Source organism: Canis lupus, chromosome 28 (genome assembly GCF_011100685.1).
Source record: "Canis lupus familiaris isolate Mischka breed German Shepherd chromosome 28, alternate assembly UU_Cfam_GSD_1.0, whole genome shotgun sequence".
NCBI classification, from domain to species: Eukaryota; Metazoa; Chordata; class Mammalia; order Carnivora; family Canidae; genus Canis; species Canis lupus.
This window is the reverse complement of record NC_049249.1, coordinates 40,652,681-40,672,560: the sequence shown is the minus strand read 5'-3', so window position 1 is coordinate 40,672,560 and position 19,880 is coordinate 40,652,681. Positions and strand designations below refer to the sequence as shown.

The 19,880-nt window shown below is 64.8% G+C and overlaps 1 protein-coding gene across 15 annotated transcripts in view; it reads right to left on the bottom strand.

The window, feature by feature from the left end:
• The window catches only part of JAKMIP3 (Janus kinase and microtubule interacting protein 3), a 97,378-nt gene that overhangs the window by 15,068 nt on the left and 62,430 nt on the right, over positions 1–19,880 (bottom strand). For 7 of the 15 annotated variants that reach the window (XM_038579155.1, XM_038579156.1, XM_038579154.1 and 4 more), the window contains 12 exons: positions 19,055–19,186; positions 17,910–18,038; positions 16,179–16,262; positions 14,943–15,005; positions 12,455–12,553; positions 12,247–12,345; positions 11,976–12,035; positions 7,994–8,059; positions 7,241–7,309; positions 7,078–7,155; positions 3,279–3,482; positions 1,956–2,021 (listed from right to left, as the gene is read on the bottom strand). In XM_038579155.1, coding sequence (XP_038435083.1) covers positions 1,956–2,021; positions 3,279–3,482; positions 7,078–7,155; positions 7,241–7,309; positions 7,994–8,059; positions 11,976–12,035; positions 12,247–12,345; positions 12,455–12,553; positions 14,943–15,005; positions 16,179–16,262; positions 17,910–18,038; positions 19,055–19,186 — 1,149 coding nt within the window. The remainder of the gene's footprint in view (positions 1–1,955; positions 2,022–3,278; positions 3,483–7,077; positions 7,156–7,240; positions 7,310–7,993; positions 8,060–11,975; positions 12,036–12,246; positions 12,346–12,454; positions 12,554–14,942; positions 15,006–16,178; positions 16,263–17,909; positions 18,039–19,054; positions 19,187–19,880) is intronic. The other 8 variants (XM_038579157.1, XM_038579164.1, XM_038579168.1 and 5 more) reach the window with 4 other exon arrangements.

The following is a 19,880-nucleotide window of genomic DNA, read 5'->3' as shown; positions in this document are numbered from 1 at the left end:
AAAAAGAGTTTGTAGAGCTCTGGCGGAAAGGAGACACAGACAGAACAAGACGCCTCCCCGGCACGGAGCCTGGTGCGCTCGCCGGGGGTGTGGGTGCTGGGGGGCGGGGTGGCCTGCTGGGGTAGGGAGGGTGTGGGGGGTGCTGGGGGGCCCCAAGAGGGTGCTGGGCATCCTGGGGGCAAGGCCAGGAGGGTCCCGGGTGTGCTGGGGGGGCAGGAGGGTGCAGGGTGGCCTGCTGGGGTAGGGAGGGTGCGGGGGGTGCTGGGGGGGCCCCGAGAAGGTGCTGGGTGCCCTGGGGGGAAGGCCAGAAGGGTGCGGGGCATGCTGGGGGGCGGGAGGGTGCTAGGGGTGGGGAGGGTGCGGGCATCCTGGGGAACCCCGGAGCACAGGGCTGCCCCCACGCCCCTTGGCGCCCTCCACCCGCCACCCCTGCTCCCTCCTCTGCGGAGCTGAGGCTGGGGTCTGGTGCGGGATGTCCGAGGGCCGGGCTAACCCAGTGCCCCGACAGGCCTGGTGCCCCCACCGGCGAAGAGCTGGCAGCCTGGAGAGATGGGAGCCCGAGGCTGCCCCTGGGTTGTGGGGTTGGGCCGGGGAGGGCCACTCGGGGACAGGAAGGCCGAGCCACGGGAGCCAGGAATTCACATCAAGGGAATTCACGTCCAGGGTTTAAAATCCAAGGAGTTACTACAAACTAGGGCTCTTGCGTTAAGACGCAAAGGGAAACAGGTTTATTTGCGGGGGAGAGACTGCGCATGTGCCGTGAGGCTGGCGCCCTGAGAAGAGCACCCCCACCCCCCCAGGGCCCAGTGGAAGCTTCCAGCGCGTCAGCGTCCACAGGGAAGCAAATCCTATTTGCAGGAACAGCTCTCTGCTTCCTCCCTGCAGGGTTCTAGGGGCGGCTCAGGGCGCTCCCCGCACCCCAGGGCCGCACAGTTACCATGACGACCGCTGGGCAGACACCGCAAAGGCCGGGGAAGGGGCGGGGGGGGGGGGGCTGCCCCTGGGGGGCCTGGGCTGAGCAGGTGTAGCCCTGGGGGCTCCTCGGGGAGACGAGGCAGGGAGGTGCGGCCTCTCTCGGTGGGGAAGGCAGATGGTCATTTGGGGAGATCCACCCACGGCAGGACCGACCCAAGAACCGGACATCAGCGCGACCACGGAGATATTAAAACACCCCTAAGTCTGCAATGCCTGGGGGGCTCCGTGGTTGAGCGTGTGCCTTGGGCTCAGGGCATGACTCCGGGGTCCTGGGATCGGGTCCCACATCGGGCTCCCCGCAGGGAGCCTGCCTCTCCCCCTGCCGGTGTCTCTGCCTCCCCGTGTTTCTCGTGGAAACATCCGTAAATCACAAAAAGAACTGCCCCAAACTGAGCGAACCCCACAAGAGGCAGGGTTCCCTCTGGGGCACCCGAGTTTGGGGAGCCCCACGTCGGCCGTCACCGTGAGTGGACAGAGCACCTGTGACTCCACACCTGGCAGGGCTGGGGGTCCAGGAAAAGCGCCAGCCAGCCCAGCCCCGAGCCCCGAGCTGCGTGGCCCCAAACTCACTGCACGCGGCGCTGAGTGTCCTAAGCCCCCAAGGAAGTGCGTTAAGGACCGGAAACCAGAGACCGGGGCTGCACAGACGGCCTGCTCTCAAGAGGGAAACCCAGGCTTTCGGGGATTTGATTTTTAGGCCAACTGCTTGGTGAAGGTGGAGAGATCCCGTACTCCAGCACGGCCACCAGCACGACAAGGACCCGAGGTCCCTGCGCAGCTCCCAGGGCTACAGCGGGGAAACTGAGTCCGCGAGAGACGGGACGCGGCCCCTGCGAGGTGGCCCGGCGGGGCCATGGCCTCGGTCCTGGAACCGCTCCCCGTTGGCCAGCGCCCCCGTCCCAGGGCGCACTGACGGCCACGCAGGAGCTCTCGGTGCACCCAGGAGACAAAACAAGCCCCCACACCCGCGTGTCTGTTACCTTTTCTTCCAGTTCCTTTATTTGTCGCTTCTGACCTTCTATTCTTTCCTCTAACTCTTTAATTCTCTGCAACGGTAAAAGGGGGAACATCAGAACCCAAGCTGCTCGCTCACTTAGGCGGCGGACGACCGTCACAGAGCCGCTGCCACGCGGGCCCGGAGCAGCCAGAGGTCGCGGTCTCCTCTCCCTGAGACCGCCCGCTGCCCGCCAGCCATGGCGGAGCAGGGTGGCAGCTTGGCTCGCCTCAGTTTCCCCGCTTGACACAGCCTTCCCCGGCCAGCCGCTCTGCTCCTCCCGCCCCCTGCAACCTCAGATCATAAACCACGTGCTGGAGCCCCAAGGAACCGATTCACGCCCTCCCCAAGTGCCACCACAGCAGCACCAAGAGCCGCCACGAGGGTCACGAAGCCAGGCCCAGGGAGGACTTCCCGGTGCCTGACGCCAAGGCTTCACCTCTGCATGCCGGGCCCACTAGATGCCCTGTACGCGTCCCCTCTGGACACGCGTGCCACGCCTGGACCCTGGAGGCAGCCGAGCTCTGGCCGCAGCCTGGCTGATGGAAGGACGCGCCTACGGGTAGCAGCCCTGGCGCTGACCCCCTGAGCCTGGCAGCGAGTGTCCCGGCAGCTGACTGGTCTCCGGTCAGACGTCCCCCACGGATGCTCATGGTACAGCTTGTTTTGCTGATTTATCTGACTTTGCAAGCTGAGCTTTGTGCGCAGAGGCCCCCTCCAGGCCCCGCGGTACACACGGGGGGGCGGGGGGCGGGGGCAGATCTTCCACACCAAGGCTGTCCGGTGTGCCAGGGTCCCTCACCTTCTGTTAGACATGGACAGGCCGCATGGGCCTGAGGTCCTAAAGTGCCCAAGGTCAGGGAAGGCCAGCGGCTGCCCCCAGCCCCGGAGCTGCTGCTTCCCAGACCACACCTTCCCCTCGTCCTTACAGGTTGAAGGAGGGAGCACTTCAGAGACCCCGCGGCAGGGGTCCCAAGAGAGGGGATGTGCCACCCAGAGGCTGGTCTGCTGGGGCAGGTAGCCTGGCACAGAGCCCGCTGTGGGGCGTGGCTGCTGACGAGCACGCCCTGGGAGGGGTGGCCATCGGAGGGTACATCGTGGGGACGTGGGGACGTGGCCATTAGAGGGTACATCGCGGGGGCATGGCCTTGGAGGGTATATCATGGGGGCGTGGCCGGGAGGGTATGCCCTGGGGCGGGGCCACTGGAGGGCACCCCTGGGAGGGTGTGGCCTGCGAGTCCGGGATGCAGCGGCCAGCCCCCCTCGGCCCCCCCCCTCGGCCCCCCCCGCTGACCCCCCCACGGCGCACCTGCTGCGCCAGCTGTAGCAGCTCCATGCGCTCCCGCAGGATCTGGGCGTCCCGCTCGCGCAGCTCGCTCATGACCTGGCGCTTCCACTGCTCCACGGCCACCTTGAGCTTGTCACGCTCCTCCTCCGACAGGATCTCGGCCACCTTGGCCCCCGCCTCCTGCTGCAGGGCGTCGTACAGCATGGCTTCCAGCTCCAGGATGTGCTGGGGGCGGGAGGGAGCGTCAGTGTGGGCTGCGGGTGAGAGGACGGCCTGGGCCTGACCCCTGGGGGCTCGGGGCTGCGGGCCGCCCCACACAGAGGCTGGTTCCTCCTCGACCCGCTTACCCCACCGCCTGGAGAGCGGAAACCCAGTCCCGCAGTAATTAGGACAAGAGCATTCACTTCTAACGTCTGTGTGTGCAGTGACCCTTCAGGGGCAGGTTCCCGGCTCATGCTAACGCTGGGGAGACCGGGGACCAGAGTAGGGGGCGGCCCGAGGGACGGCGGAGGGCCCGCGGGGGGAGGCCTCTTCCTCGGCTCTCGGCCTTCCTCAAAGCCTGGGGCTCCGCGGGAAGAAGGGCAGGGCTCACAGGGGTTTGTCAGACCTAAGGACAGAAGTGGGGGGGGTCCTGGACTTCCAGCGGCTCCCCAGGGGAAGCCAGGCCACTCCGGGGTCCTCAGTGCCACCCGCAGTGGGGCAATCATATCCCCAAGAAGGTAGGTTTAGGACCTGGTCCCTGGAACTTGGCCTTATTTAGAAGGAGGGTCTGCGGGGGAATGAGGCTAGGAGGAGGTCGTAAGGGATTGGCTCGAGTCCCTATAAGGAGAAGGAGCTAGAGGCAGTCCCAGGGGCCTGGGGGGGCAGGGAGCCACGTGAGCAGGGAGGCTGAGGCGGGAGACACCTGGAGCCCCCAGGAGCTGGACGAGGCGGGAAGGACCCTCCCCTGGGGCCCCGGAGGGAGCGCGTCCTGCCCCCACACCTGGATTTCTCCTGGCCCCGGCTCTGGGAGAGCACCCCCCTCTGGCGGCTGCCCCCTGCGCCTCCGACACGGCCTCACCTGCACCAGCCGCGAGCCCGGGCCCCGTGTGCCTACTGTGCCTGCGGCTTCATCACCTCCACCGTCCGGGTGATAAACCCCCAGAACACCTGCACTCCTGGTGCCGGTTCCTTCGGCCCAACCTGGGTTAAGATCCCCCCCCCCCCCCCCCCCCCCCCCCCCCGCCTCCATGAGGCAGCAGCTCCTATTAGCCCCGGGTCACGACACATGTCGGGGCAGTTTGCACAGGGTCCCGCTGGGGACAGCCGGGGCCCAGACCCCGCAGGGGGCTCCAGAATCCAGGCCTCACACGGCCCCTGGACTCCTGCTGCCCCAGAGCCAGGGGCCTCGGCGCTCACTGCAGACTTAGGGGAAGGACCCCAAGTCCCACAGATCCCCCCCAACAAGAACACCCCAGAGAAGCTGACCGGCCGAGTGGGAGCCAGGCCCTGGGCGCCCCCCAGGCAGGGACAGAAGGCCGATGGGGCCGCGGGCCGTGAGCGGGCCCCTGACAAGGAGAGGGCTGCGGGGGGTGGGGGGCTCCCGCACCTTCGGGAAATCCGGTGCACGACCCAGAAGCCACCAGGAACCAAAGCCAAATGACCCCTGGGCTGCAACTCAGCCGCCCGCATGCTGACCCTGCGATAAACTCCTCCAGATTTTCCAGTTTGGTCTGGAATACACTCGTAGCTCTTTCCTCGGGAAATGTCCCTGATGGGGTCCTTGGACAAACCACAGTCTTAAACTACGAGAAACCCAACCTCCCATCAAAAGATGTAACCTCTTCAGGAATGAAGGGTCTTTTTCTTCAGGCAAAACGATTATGAAAAGTCCTTTGAGCTTTAGCAGACGTTTTAGGAAATGGAAAAGAAAAAGAATGAAAGCCTTTCGACTTTAGATTTTATTGTCCTTGACAGCCACAAAATCAACTGTCCCCAGCTGTCACAACCAGCTCACAACTCCTCATCAGAGCCACTGCTTAGAGCAGAAGATAAGCCCAAGCATTTAAAAATAAATAAATGCAGCTGGCGGGGGGGGGGGGGGGGGGGGTGGCGCTTAGCCTGTAGCATCAGCAGCAGCAGCACAAAGGCCTCACAGGAAGCTGGAAGCAGGTGCCCAGGCCGACCTGCCCCCACCCTGAGCCCAGCCGCTGGCCACCTGCGGGGCTCCCCTGGGTGCACAGCCTCGCCCGGAGGCCTCGGGCAGGAACAGCCAGGTGGCCACCCCAGGGCAGGACCGTCGTCTCCCCTTGACGCCCCAGCCGTGGCCTTGCGTCCACAGAGCAGGGAGGGTGTGGTGCCTGGGCAGGCGTCCGCAGCCCTGCAGCCCCCCAGGGCGCCCCACTCTCTGGGATGCGGGTGCGAGTGTGTGCCCTACGCGGCCCTCTCTCCGACCCCCCACACCGCCCCATCTCTTCTGCACTGACACCACTGAGCTGTATCCGGAGTGGGGCCCCTGGGCCCAGCGGGGAGCCGATCCCCTCCTCTGCGCACCTGTCTGGGATGCAGGTCCGGAGCACGGGGAACATCGGTGGGGGCGCTCAGGGCTGTCCACCTGCCCCCGGATACTGCGAGCATCCTCGCCCCCCACTGGGGGCAGGAAATGTGGGTCTGGCACATGTTTCTGGGAAGGCCCGTGAGCACTGGGTCAGCTCTCCAAGGCCACTGCCCCCCGCCATCCCCTAGGATGGCTGCTCCCGCAGGTGTCCCACGTGGCGAATGGCTGGCGAGTGGCCACCGTCACCGCCACTGTCACCAGCAGCAGAGCCTGCCCTCAGTGGGGGCAGAGCCTCGCCTCTCGGGGTCCAGATGCGGGTCACAGAGACCTCACGCTGCCCCCTCCAGGCTGGGCAGCCCCCCACGCCCTCCGCACAGCGACCTCGTGCTCCGAAAGCACCCAGAGGGCGGCCGCTCACACCCCGACTTACCACACAGGCCGTCCCTGGCCTCACGGTCACTTCCAAAGCCCTGGCCTTTTAGCCGGTCCTCGGGCCGCCCGTAGGGGCCCTGGACGGCTTCTCCTGAACTGCGCCCTGACACGCTCTGCTCTACGGACCGGTGGCCAGAGGGAGACAAAGTCACGCGGGGCAGCACCGCGCAGGGAGGTGGCATCGGCTTAGGGTGTAAGTGATGCTGTTGGAAGGGGGGCTTCCCGCCTCCGGGATAACCCCCTGCCGTGCGCCTCCACGGGGTAACCCCAGCCCGGGACGCTCTTGAAGCCGAGCCAGCCCCAAGCGCAAACGAGAGGTCACTTCTCAAACCAGTATCAGCGCGGACCGTGTCGCAGCGACGCAGACGTGTCTACAGGGACTCCAGATCCCTGCGCTAACCCCCAGTGGGGACACCCCCAGGTGTCAGCGGGGACAGCGGCTTCCCACAGGCCAAGCACGTGGGCAAAGGCGGGTACAACTTACAGGCTCGGAGTAGCAGGTGCACGCAGGGGAACCCCGAGAACGTCTCTAACAAACATTCAGCTGTGCTCGATTAACTCATAGATGTGGGACGTTCCAACAAATCCTATTTCTTTTTTTCTTTTCTTTCTTTTTTTTTTTTGAATCCTATTTTCTCAACTCATTTTAAATATCCATTTGAGCCCTGCCTTCGCGGGGCAAGGTGCTTGCTGCCGGCGCAGTAAGGCCTCCTCGGACCTCGCCGACCCGGAGGCAGAAAGTGGGCCCGAGCCCCCGAAGACGCGGCCGGTGTGTACACAACTTTCCCCCATTTCTACCCCACATCTGAGGCCCCCGCCCCCGGCCGGTCCCGGCAGCCGCCCGCGCCTGACCTTGTGAGCCTGGTCCAAGGACTGCTTCCTGTAATCCAGCTCCTCATCCAGGTAGCCCTTCTGCTTACTGAACAGCTCCTGAAACACAAGAGGACCTGCGTCTCGGCCTCGGGCACCCACCTGGCGACGCCCTGCTGCGGACACAAGGCGGGCGCCCACCAACCTTCTCACTCTCCAGGTCCACCATCCTCCGATGCAGGGCCGACTCGGTCTCTTCGATCTGCTGGAGCCACTGGACACAAACCGAGAGAGCAGGTGACGGTGACCTCTCGGGTGGCCACCAGAGCCACCCCACCGTCCCCGGGCGCCTCGGACGGCCCAGGCGTGGGCGGGGTGGGCGCTGTGCGCTTGTGTGCTGGCGGCCGGCGCCCGGGCCAGGGGTCGCGAGCGGGGGTTCGGCGGGAACAGGTGCACCTGAGCACTCAGCCGCGGGCCCATCCCCTGCACCCCTGCACCCCTGCACCCCTGCACCCCTGCACCCGGGACGCCCTCTCCTTCCTGCTGGAGGTCCAGGCCCTGCCCCCGGGACGCCCTCTCCTTCCTGCTGGAGGTCCAGGCACTGACCGTGGGCCAACCAGGCTCCGGCTGGGGGTGGGGGGCCGGGGCCTGCTGTGGGCAAGGTGCCCGGGTGGGCCGGGCAGCCCCCAGGGGAGGGTCCTGGTGGGGTGAACAGGAAGCCAGTGGTGCACAGCCCCACTCCATTGCCTGGCCTTAGGAGAGGGAAACTGAGGCAGAGTTGGCCTTGGACGAAGTCTGGCTGCTGTTATAAACACGGCCCCGCGTGGGTGGGACCTCCCGCGGCCCACAGGATTCACGGACCCCCCACCCCACGCCCCAGGAGCCCCTCCTCCGAGGACGGCGCCCTCTCCCAGTGGAGCCCAGCCCTGTCCCCAGAGCGGCCACCAGCTGCCATTACCTTTTCAGCCAAGGTCAGGACCGTCCTAGCTTGGATGACGACGACTTGCTCCTCGTTGGTCAGATTCTGCACCCAAAGCAGACAGGGGTGGTCAGGGGCGGGGCTTGCAGGGCACCCAGATTGAAATGAGGGTATGAGGAGGAGTGCCTGGGGGGGGCGCCTGGGGGGGTGAATCGGGGTGCCTGGTGGGGGTGGATGGGGGTGCCTGGTAGGGGGAGAGTGGGGGCACCTGGTGGGGGGAGTGGGGGTGCCTGGGTGCCGGATAGGGGTGAATGAAGTGAGAGTGATGAGGGGCACAGGGGTCACAGGTAAGGTCACTCTTACTGAATTGGCCTCCTGGGCTCTTCAATCCCCTTTACTCTCACCTGGTGACTCTGATGTGCCCCCTCCCGCTCTCCCACTGCAGGTGCTCAGGACACCGTGAGTCCTGCTAGGGCAGTGGGGTGGGGCGGCGTGAGACAGGCTGCGGGGATACGGTGTCCCCAGCGTCCCTCGCCCGCATCTTCGTGTAAGCCAGCCTCTGCCTACGCAGCCTGCACCAGTACTGGTTAGAATCCCGCTTAGGGACGTGGGGCAGGGACCTAGTATTCCTGGCTGTGAGATGGCTCGGGTCCCTGGCGTCCTTGCCTTTTCTCTACATGTTGTATTTGTGCCTCTTCCACAGGGCCCCCCGGGTGGTCTGGCTGAGTCTGGCTTTGGGGCCCACGAGCATCTCGAGGCTACAGGCACTTCACCCGCTCAGACCCTGACTGCCACCTGCATGAGCACCGGGCGGGGCCCGGCTTGTGGGCAGCTGGGGGGGGGGGGCGCGGAGTCCTGGGAAGCAGAGAGCAGAGCAGGGCAGAGCCTGCTGGATCCCTGAGGTGGAGGACAGCCCCCTACAGCCTGGGACCCCCTGGCTCAGGGCCAGTCCTGCTCAGAAATCCCTCCATCTGGGGTGTGAGCTCCCCCAAAGGCAGGGCCTCTCACTGAGCCCCACTCCTGTAGCAGCAGTCAGCAGAGGTGGGAGCCAGTGACCAAGCGCTGTAGGCACAGAGGCAAGCTCTGCCCTGGGGGCACAGGGCACCCCGACAGCACAGAGCGGGGCTGGCAGGCACTCCTCACACCCCCAGCTCCTGGGAAAGGCGGTCAGGTGTGCTCCCTCCTCCCAAGGCCGAAGGGGACCAGGGAGGCCGAGCCAGTGGCTTCAGGGAGAACCTACTGGGACAAGCTTATACTGGACTGGAGGACCTGCAACGGTCCCACTGGGTGAGCAGCCTGGCCAGGAGGTGACGACACCCCGATGCCCCAGCCTGGGCAAAGTGCCTTCTGCTCTGCCTTCCTGGCCTCTGCTCCTCCTTCCCTGGGTGACCGGTGCCTCTGCGGCCCAGGGACAGTGGTGGTGAGTGGTACCCCCTGCCGGGGAGGATGGACGACCACTCTGCCCTGCCAGCCCCTGCTCAACTCCAAGGGCCCTGACTCCTGAGCAGACCGAGGTATGGGGTTCAGGTACCCACGTAGCCAGTTTGGAGGCTGTGGCCTCTCTGGGGCGGTCTGTACCCAGCAGCCACAGGACTAGTATGCCCTGGCTGTGAAGGTAGTAGGGGCGAGGCTGTCTCTGTCACCTGCTTCCTCAGCTGGGCCACTCCGAGCTCCAGGAATGAATCTATGGGCTCAGGCTCTATGGGGCACAGTCCTGGGTCATGACATGCATGTGAAGTGCGCCCCATGCTCATCTATGACCACGGAAGGGACGCCCTCTAGGCCCGTCAGTCAGTAAGAACTGCCGAGCTTTCCCCAGGGTCACCTGAGTATAAAACCTGAAGGTGTGTCCTCTGGTCCCTGAGAGCCTCTGTCCTCATGCTCTGAGGCCATGTGATAGTTCCATAGCAGTCCTGCCCACTGGTGCTCTTGAGTAGGCATCTACAGGGCTGGGGAGGGGCCCTGAACTGAACTGGACAGAGCTAGGCTCATCCTACATCAGCTCCGTGACCTGGGCAGGTGTCCTCTGGGGCCTCAGTTTTTCCAGCTGTGAATCAGAAGGTTAACCAACATGGTTCCCAAGAGCCCATGATGGGGCCTGATAACTCAGGGCTGGACCCCATCCCTGCTATTGGCTAATGCTACCTCCACCTACAGCCCCGAGAGAGCACGGGGTCTGGGAGGGGGCAGATAGCACCAGTGGAGCCTCCTCCCCACGCTATTAGTGGGTAAGGAGAGAAGCGTCCCTGCCAACTCAGGGCCCTGCATGTCACAACTGCCAGCAAGAACAACCTGGCCCGAGAAAATGTGTGAGCACCTGGGTTTTGGTGTGAGTGTGTGTGTGTGTGTGTGTGTGTGTGTGTGTGTGGAGGGGTGTGTTTGCATATGCATTTTTTTCTCTTTTTTGTCATCTTCTACTTCATGAAGTGTACTAATTTGACCAAGTGCCTGGTTCTTTCTCAAGAGTAGTGACCAGGACGGAAGCCCAAGGTGTCTTAGGACGAGCTGTAGACTGTACTTATTAGTATACCTTGGGGAAAATGTTCTGGGTGGTGGAGTGGGGCTGCCTTCTAGCACAGATGAGCTGCTTGTTGGGCAGGGGACTCAACAAAGGCAAGATGATGGAAAAAGGGCTGACAGAAGATGGATGGTGGATGGATGGATAATGTAGAGTGGATGGAGGATGAAAGATGGATGGAAGATGGACAGAGGATAGATGGATGGATGGAGGGTGGATGGATGAATGCATGATGGAGAATGAATGGATGAAGGATGAAGGACGGATGTATGAACGATGAATGAATGGATAGGTAATGGATGGATATGGATGGATGGAGGATAGAAAATGGATGATGGATGGAGGATGGAGGGAGGGATGAAGGATAGATGGAGGATGAATGGAGGATGGATTGATGGAAGAAGAATGGAAGATGAAGGGTGGATAGATGGATGGATGGAGGATGGAGAATGACTGGGTGGAGAGATGGATAAATGGAGGATAGAAGATATATGGATGGACGGGAGATGGACGGAGGTATGAAGGATGGATGGATGGATGGGTGGATGGATAATGAAGTACATGCAGGTAGAGTATGAAAGCTAGGTGGAGGGTGGATGGATAGATGGATGGACAATGGAGGATGGATGGATGGAGGATGGAGAATGAATGGATGGAGGATGAAAGATGGATGAAGGGTGGATAGAGGATGGATGGATAGAGAATAAAGAAGAAGATGAAGGATCGATGGATGGATAATGGAGTGTGGACAAATGGATAGAGGATGGATGGATAGAGGATGAGGAATGGAAGATGAAGGATGGAGGATGGATAGATAGATGGATAAATGGAGGACAGAAGATGGATGGATGGGGATGGAGGGAGGGATGAAGGATGGAGGAAGGATGAACAGATGGATGGAGGGATGATGGTTGGAGGGTAGAGGGTGGAGGGAAGGACAGATGGATGGAGGACGACGAGTAGAGTCACTCCGTAATCAGCACCCTTCGAGGAGTTTGCTGTAGAAGTTGGAATTGTGCCCGAAACAAGATTTGCAGATTATTTATGGTCTCCACCTCTCCCCCCAAACCAAGGACATGGGAACCCCTGAGGTCTGGGATGTCTAAGATACCGGAAGGAGCTGCAGCCCCACCCCCATCAGGGTGTGGAAAAGCTTGACGACTGGCAGGGATTCCGGAAACTGAGAGCGTGTGTCCAGAAGCAGCATTGCTGGCGGAAACGGGTGTGCACAGCAGAGGCTTCCCCATCCTGCAGCGCGGAGGCCCGGAACCCCGAGCCCAGGGTGCTAGTGGCCTCCCAGCCAGGCGAAGGAACAACATGAGAAAGGGGCAGGAGGGCTCCCGAATCCAGGGGCCGGCCCAAGCAGCTGTGGCCGCAGGGGGGCGCGGGTGGGCGGCAGCGGTGGCATGCACAGCAGGACTCATGGGGGTCCCCGGACCCCGGGGGCTGGCGAGGGCGAGGGCTGGCGTGAGGAGGCATGCACAATTCAGGAGAGCGACATACACTTACGGCGTTATCCCCCAGGATGTCCAGCTGCTTCATCAGCTCTGTGACCAGGATGTCCTAGAGCAACCACAGGGGTACGGGAGGTGAGCGCCAGCTGGGGGGATGGGTGCGCCGGGGGGATGGGTGGGCGGAGGAGGATGGGTGGGTGGAGGGGGGATGGGTGTGCGGAGGGGGGATGGGTGGGCGGAGGGATGGGGGGGGGATGGGTGGGCGGAGGGGGGATGGGTGCGTGGAGGGGGGATGGGTGCGTGGAGGGGGCCCCATTTACCGTCACGCCTTCGGCCTCGCAGTAGGCCTGGAGGGGGCTCTTCCCTTCCGCGAAGGGGGTGTGGTGGAAGTTGATGGCCGGGGACTTCCTCTCCCTCTCCTAGGACAGAGCAGGAGGCTGGGCATGGGGACGACACCTCTGCCCCCGCGCCGGCGCCCACACCCCTGCACCCCGCACCCCTGCACCCCGCACCCGCGCTGCACCTCACCTCGAGCTCCAGGATCCGGAACTCCAGCAGCTCATTTTGGTCCCTCGCATCCTGGACCTCATGTTTTAACCGACCCTCTTCTACTTCCATTTGTTTAATCTGTAAAATAAGGCAGGTGAGGTCACATGAGGGCGACTCCTCGGCCTTCCTGACGGCTTCCGGCTCTCGTGGGGACAGCTGACCCCCCGCGGCGCCCAGGGCCCGCCCTCCAGCTGGAGTCCACGTGGGTCCACCCTAGTGGGAAAGGGTGAGTCCCCACCCCTTGGCTAATCGGGGTGCGGGCAGGGGGTGAGGAGCCCTGGAAGCCCCCGGAGAGGCGAGGAGCCCGGTCTGAGCAGAGATGGGGAGAGAAGAGGCCCGTCAAGGGAGAGGAGGTAAGAGGCCCCCATGCGGCCCCGCCGTGGCCAGAACAGTGCTTAGAGCCCAGGCTGGCCCGGGGCCCGAAGGCGCTTCAGGTCTGACGGCGCAGCCACGGGCTGCGGCTGCCTGGGCCCTTCCAGAGCTGACGTTACTGATGAGGGGATTGTTTGAACAGAATCAGAAGCAGGTAAACCTGACGTGTGAGACGCACGCCTTCCAAAGGGTAAGCACAATGATCCTGGGGCACGTGGCCCGGGCCATCCCCCGAACTGAACGTGGGGAGCTGAATGCCCTGCTTGGAAGCTCAGGGGCGCTCAGTGGAGACGGATCCAGAGGCTCAGCACCCAGCAAAGTGCAATTAGGGGCAGGTCCCTCCCACGCGGCACAGCTAAGGCTACGGGGCAGCCCCCACCTGGGATGGGACCCCGTGTCCACGGTAGCCAGAGAAGAGCACAGGTTTAAAGTGTGCACCTGGGGCACCTGAATGGCACCATCGGTGTGAAGTATCTGCCATCAGCTCAGCTCATGTCATGACCCCAGGGTCCTGGGATCGAGTCCCGCATCGGGCTCCCTACTCAGTGGGGAGCCTGCTTCTCCCTCTCCTCCCCACCCGTGCTCGCTCTCTCTCACTATCTCTGTATCTCTCTCTCTCTCTCTCTCCCAAATAAATAAAGTGTGCACCTAAGCATTGTAAGTGTGCACAGTGTTTGTACATGTACATGAGCATCTATGTGTGCACACACATGTTTAAGTGTGTATGGATGTGTGTGTACCTGAGTGTCTATGCATGGAAGTGCTTCGGTGTGCATACAAGCATTTATGTGTGCACACAAATGTGTGTGCTCAGAAGCATGTAAGTGTGCATTACAGTGTATAATGAGTATGTGTGCACACAAATATTTATGCATACGTGTATTTTCGGGAACACAAGCATTTATGTGCATGTGGGTGTTACGTATACAAGTGAGCCTTTAAGTGTGCACGTAGTGTTTAAGTGTGCTCAGGGTGTGTACAGAAAAACACGAACACATGTACACACGAGTATGCATATGAATGTTATGTGTGCACACGTGCATTTCCTTGCACACAAGTGTACATGTGCACGAGAGCACCCCAGAAACAGCTGTCCTGATTCAAGACGGACCCGGAGGGCCCACGGGAAGCAAGCAGGTGTCACTCACGATTCAAGACCTAACGGCAGCCAGAGCCGGGCCCCGGGCGGGACCGACGGCTTCAGTGGGGGGTGACGGGCTTGGGTCAGAGGCTGCCGCTGAGTGGGGAGCAGGGTCGCGGGGTGCCCCTAGGGCTGGTGGGGACGCGCTAGCCGGCTCCTCTCTGTGGGCTGTGGCTGCCCGTCCTCTGCCAGGCCGGACAGGTGGCTGGTGAAGGGCCCCGTGGCGTGACGACGGCGTGACGATGGCCGCAGCAGCCGGAGCCCCGCCGGCCTTTCTGCCTCGGACATGGTGCCCCTGCTCCGGCCCCATTTGGAGTGTCGCGGTCCGGCCACCCTGCAGCCCTGTGCACTGGGGACCGTCCCCAGCTGCCCGGGGGCCATGTGATGGCCGAGCACCGTCTGCGGCCTGCAGGCTGCCAGCGCCGCCCTCAGCGCAGCCCCAGGAGTGGCGGAGGCGGGGGACGAGGTGGGGGAGGCCCCGAATGGACGCTCAGTGCCCGGGGGCAGCGCAGGGCCGGGCAGCTCCAGGCAGGGGCTCGGGCCCCATGGGAGCTGCCGGCAGAGCCCCAGCGGGGGGCACAGACTCGGGGCTACGGCGTGTGGGGGCCTCCCGTGAGCCCGAAGCCAGGAGCGCCACGGCCAGGGCCACTGCCGGGAAGCCCTGGTTCCACCGCACACCCTCCGCTTGCTCGGCGGTGCGGGAAACTGAGGCCCGGCGCCCGTGACCCGCAGCGGACCTCTCCCCGGACTAGGGTTCCCGGGCTCACCGAGGCCTCTGGGGGGTGAGGCCAGCGCTCTCGAGAGGGCAAGGCTGCCCCGGCGTCCCCTGGGCCTCGGCGGCCACTCGAGCCCAGACGCGGCCGCGCACGCGGGGCTGGCCGGCTGCAGAGGCGGAGGGCCGGCCGCTCCCTTGGGTGCAGGGCTCCCCGCTCCGGGCCGGGACCTGGGCCCTACCTTCTCCACGAGCTCTTGGTTTCTTCGATACAGCGCTTGCTTCTCTTCAATCCACTTCATGTCCTTGAAAACAGAATTAAATTGGAGAAATAAAGGCCCGCCAGGAGGAACCGCGAAGCCAACGTTTAAACCACAACCCAGCAGAACGGAGGATTCAACGAGAGGACCCGGACCCGCCCCCCGGCTTCTGCAACGGCCCCTGATGACGTCCACGCCGTGCGCGGGTGAAAGCCACCACCTCGCCCTCCGTTTCCTTGGAGGGGCCTGGACAGGGCCCCGGCGACGCAGCCCCGCTCCCAGTGGGACCATTGCGCCACCGCGTGGACGGCACTCCCGGCCCGGGCCAGCCCCGGCCAGGCACGGCGTGGTGCCACGCGGATGTCTCGGGTCCAGGGGCCTTGGCACGGAGCCGGCAGGAGCAGGTTCCCTCGGGGGCTGTCCTGTGAGATCAGACCCCGCTGGGAGCGTGTCCTCCTGCGTGTGTCCGGCCGCCCCGCCGCTGCGCTCCCGGGCACTCATCAAGTCCAGGCGGGGTCCACGAAGGCCCTGCCCAGCCCGGCCGCCGAGCGCGTGGCTCTGGGAGTGGGCAGAGAGGCAGCGGCGTGGTGGGGCGCGAGCCAGCCTGCGTGTTTCAGGGAAAGGGCCGCAGGTGCCCACACGGCATCCCAGGCCACACGCGCTCAGGCGGGGGTGTTGGCAACGTGACCCCGTGTCATCTGGGTCCTCCCCTTGCCCATCCTGCCGCCCGCCCACCAGTTACCACACTGAGGACCACCGTGGGTGTGCACAGGGCTCGGTGCTGAGCCAGGTGCTCCCCCATGCACACCCTCCCGGCCCTTCGCGGACGTCCCCCAGCCTCATGTGGGGTCCAGCTCCGGCTGCGCCATCCAGCAGGTCAGAGGCCCATGGCCATGGGCGAGGATGGCCTCCCCCAGTATTTGAAGAGCCCAGAGGTGGTGATGGCCACGGCGGTGGAGGCGTGACTGGTCACCTCCAGGGGTGGAGGGGACACAGGGTCCATGCAGGTCAGGCCCGCTGGAGGAGGCGTCAGCCCTTCCCCTGATACGTGTGCCTCGCGGTTTCTGCATGCCTCACTGGGGTGCCAGTCTTCAGGGTGAGCCCCACGCACACCCACGGACAACCCCTCGTCAAGGGTCTGTGCCCCTCAGGCCCCCTCCATGCTGGCGGGACTCAGCCCCACTCTAGCCTCCCGGGACCGGGGCTCCACGCCCTCACCTGGCCCTGCTCGGCCAGGGTCTGCTCCAGGTCTTCGATGCGCGTCTGGGCCCTCTGCACTTCCGCTTGTAGCTGCTCACGGGTCTGTAGGACGGGAGGACACATACGTCAAACTTTCTCTCCGAGCCAGGGCGGCCCACAGGGACGGAGGCCCCCAGCCGGCCTCCACCTCCGCCTCCACTAACGGCAGGGGCCATCCCCTGGCAGGTGGCCGTCCCCTGGCGGGCAGGGCATGCTGGGCAGAGGGGAGGACGCTGGGGCTCGTGCGAGACAAGCAGCCTCAGTTAGGTTGCGGGGAGGCCCTAAGATTCACTCTCAGAGGTTATTAGGGGAAATCTCCGCTGATGGGATGGAACAGCTGACGAGGGCAGTGGTGGAGCGCTGCTGGGCGCTGCCCGGGGCTTGTTGCTGCCTCGGGGCGACACTGAGGACACAGGCAGGGCTCGGCCACCTGCCCGGCACAGCCTGGCCGCCCTTCCCACCCCACACTGGTGCCCCTGCCGGTCCTGGGGCCCCTCGTGCTCCGCATTCTGCGTGCACCTGCCTTCCTGGCCCACCGGCCCCTGCAGACGCCCCGCAGTGTCCCTAGAGGGTCCGAGCCACAGGGCACTTCATTCCGACCAAGCTCCTGCTCCCCAGCACCCACAGAGCATTTGGGCCAGCTGGGCTGGGGTCGGGGTCCCTCAACTTGAGGAGGGCAGGGTATCCCCCTGCCCGGCCCTGGGTTCCTCTCCGGGTGGCTCCACGGATCCGGCTCTCCCTCTCTGGCCCACATGGCCCTCCTCCCCCCAGGCCCCTGACACCCGCCCCCCCAGGGCCACAGTGACAGAAGCGAGGCTGGAGACAGTTCTCGGCAGTCTATTTGCCAACAGGGCGTAGGCCCAGGGACTCGGGGCAGCGAGGAGGGGACCCCACTGACCCTGCGCTCTGGCTCCCAGAGTCCACACTCAGCCGGCCAGCTGGAGTCACAGAGCCAGTCTGTGTGGCTGGGGACACGGTTGGCCCCAGGCCCCGGGGCAGCTGGGCAGGGAGCCCTCCAGCCTACAGGGACGCAGCCCATCTCCCTCTGCTGGGCATCCTCTCTGAGCCACAGGGCAGGGGGGAGGGGGCTCAGGGAGGGGAGGGCGCAGCCTAGCGAGGCCGGCCGTCGCCCCGTGTCCTGCCTCTGGTGGCCGGGGCATGAGCACCGGCCCAGGGTCCAGGGAAGCAGGGGCAGGAGGGGGACACGTACCTGCTCCCAGCAGGGCCCGCCTGGTGAGGCTCAGGGTCAAGGTGGGGACAGCACCCGAGCTCGGAATTTATTAGATGAATGAATAATCTCAGCGAATTTCAAGAACCGAGCTGCCGTGCTGGCCCTTCTCCATGTCCGCGCCTCGACTACGCGAGAGCTGCCCCGGGGCCCCACTGGCAGGCCTGCAAGGGGGCAGGCTTCACCTTGTCCACCAGCCAGTCCCCGGAGGGGACGCACACGGCTGGGGGGGGGAACCGCCACTCACACCCGACCCGGGACCGCCCTGGCAGGTCCCACCCCCGCCGGGCCGACCGCCAGCGCTGCTTCCCGACCACTGGTTCTAACTGCCTCAGCGAGCAGCAGCAGCCCCGACAATAACCGTGGGAGAGAGGGCTCGGCCCGGAAGGTGAAGCGATGCAAGTGTCCCTGCCAAGGCCGGGGGTCAAGCGGGGAGGAGCCCAGCGGGAGCCGGAACGTCGTGGAGTGGAAGTCACTTAGACCTTAACTTCTCGCTCGGCGTCCAGCGTCCCTCCGACCTGCTCCTGCAGCAAGGCGTAGGCCCGCTGCAGAGCCTGGTACTCCATGGTCAGCTGCCGGAACCTCAGCTCCGTCTCCTCCTTGGCCACGCCCTGGGCAGGTGCAGAGAGACGCGGCGTCACCTGCGGCCCCGGAGGTGAGCCCCGAGCCCCCAGCTGAAAGGCCCGCTGGCTACACGGAGGCCAGGGTGAGCCGCACGGCCGGCAGCCAGGCCGGGGGCTCAGCGGGGGGGGGTGTCAGGTGAGCCCTGGGCCTGCGAGTGCGTGTCCCCCGCCCCACCTCGCACTGCAGGCTCCCTTCCTGCCGTGAGGCCCAAATGCCTCCTCCGGCTACGAGGACACCTGCTGCCCCAGGGGGACGGAGGGGGGGGGGGGCAGCTGCCTTCCCGGGGCCCCCCCGCACCCCGACGTGCGTGCTGCTCCAAGACCTAGGCCTAGCTCTGACATGGAACCCTAGCCTGGCCCCAGCTCCCCCCGCGCCCCGAGGCCACTGGAGCAGCTGTGCCACAACATCTGGTCTCCAAGCAGGTGCATGGCCACGGGGCCACCCGCCCGCATCTGCCAGGGGAGGCCCCACCCTCCAGCGCCTCTGGGCCTGTCCCGGCCGTGGACTGCCGGCCACTCCTTGACCTTTGGCCCCAGAGGCCGAGCCGGTCAGACCCAGCCAAGCACAGGCCTCCCCCCACATGTGGGGCTCCGACGGCCGCCTGCATTTGGGGTGGTTCCTTCTGGAAGAAGGACCGGTGGGCAGGACAGGCTGGTTGTGCTTTCGTCAGAGGCAACGCTGCTCCGCACTGTTTGGTGGCCCTGACGTCCACCTCGGCGGGGCCCCTGGCGTTGGTGCCGAGCTCCCCACACGGCGTGGTTCAGCCCCTGGAGGGGCAGGGAGGCCCCGTACCACCGTAGGACGGGCACGGGCTCGGCAGCGGGGTGAGGGCTGAGCGCATGCAAAGGGACGGACGCACGGGCAGCCAGCAACGGGGAGCCCTTGTCACGTGCGGGATCCCAGGCCCGGGGCGCAGCAGGGAGGCCAGCCAGCCCACCCCCACGCCCCGGGGTCCCCGCCCTGCCCCCGGCCCTGCCCGGCCAGAAGCCCGGGGGGAAGCTACCTCCTCCAGGTCGTCGTCAGGGGTACACGGGGTCTGGTCCGTCCTGTCCGTTTGGTAAGAGATGGAAGAGCCGTCGGATTCCAGGGAGGCCTCTTCGTCATATCCGAAGAAGGTCTCCACCACCACCGGCTTCTGACCGAAAGGAACCGAGTCAGCCCAGACGTGGACCTGCGTCCCCTCCTCGCCCCACGTCCACCTCCACTCCGTCCAAGTCCCTCCTGCCGCTGTCCCTGACACTCGCCCTGACTCCTGGCCCAGACGGTCACCGGAGCCTCCTGGGTCCTCCTTCTGCCGAGACCCCAACGGGCCCCTTCACGGTCCAGCCGTGCAGGTCGTCGGTCACCAAAGTCGGAGGGGACTGTGGCCAGCGCTCCACGCCTTCGTCAACCAACATCCCGCCCTTGGCCACCGGCCCGTCCTGATGGCTCTGGCCTTTGTCCCATCGCCTGGTGTCTCCCCAGTCGCCTCACGGAAGCGCCCGCCCTCCTGGGCCTCCCCCAGCTGGTGCCCTCGGGACGGTGCGTCCAGGCTCCCTCCGGGCCTCCAGAAGCTCCCTAAATGCGCTGCAGTAACCCTGAGGGGAGAGAGCGCCCAACGCCCGTCCCCCTTCCTCGGGCCTCTCGGGACCAGCTAAGCGGCACTGGTGGCCCCGGAGCCTCTCCAGCCTGCCTGAGGACACCCTCGAGCGTTCAAAACCCAAACAAGAAAACACACGCATTTTGCATAAAGCAGAGAGTCCCCGGGAACATCTCCTGAACATTCTCTAGTGAAAAGCTTATAACTGTCGAAAAGGATTGTGGGGCAGCCCGGGGGGCTCAGCGGTTTA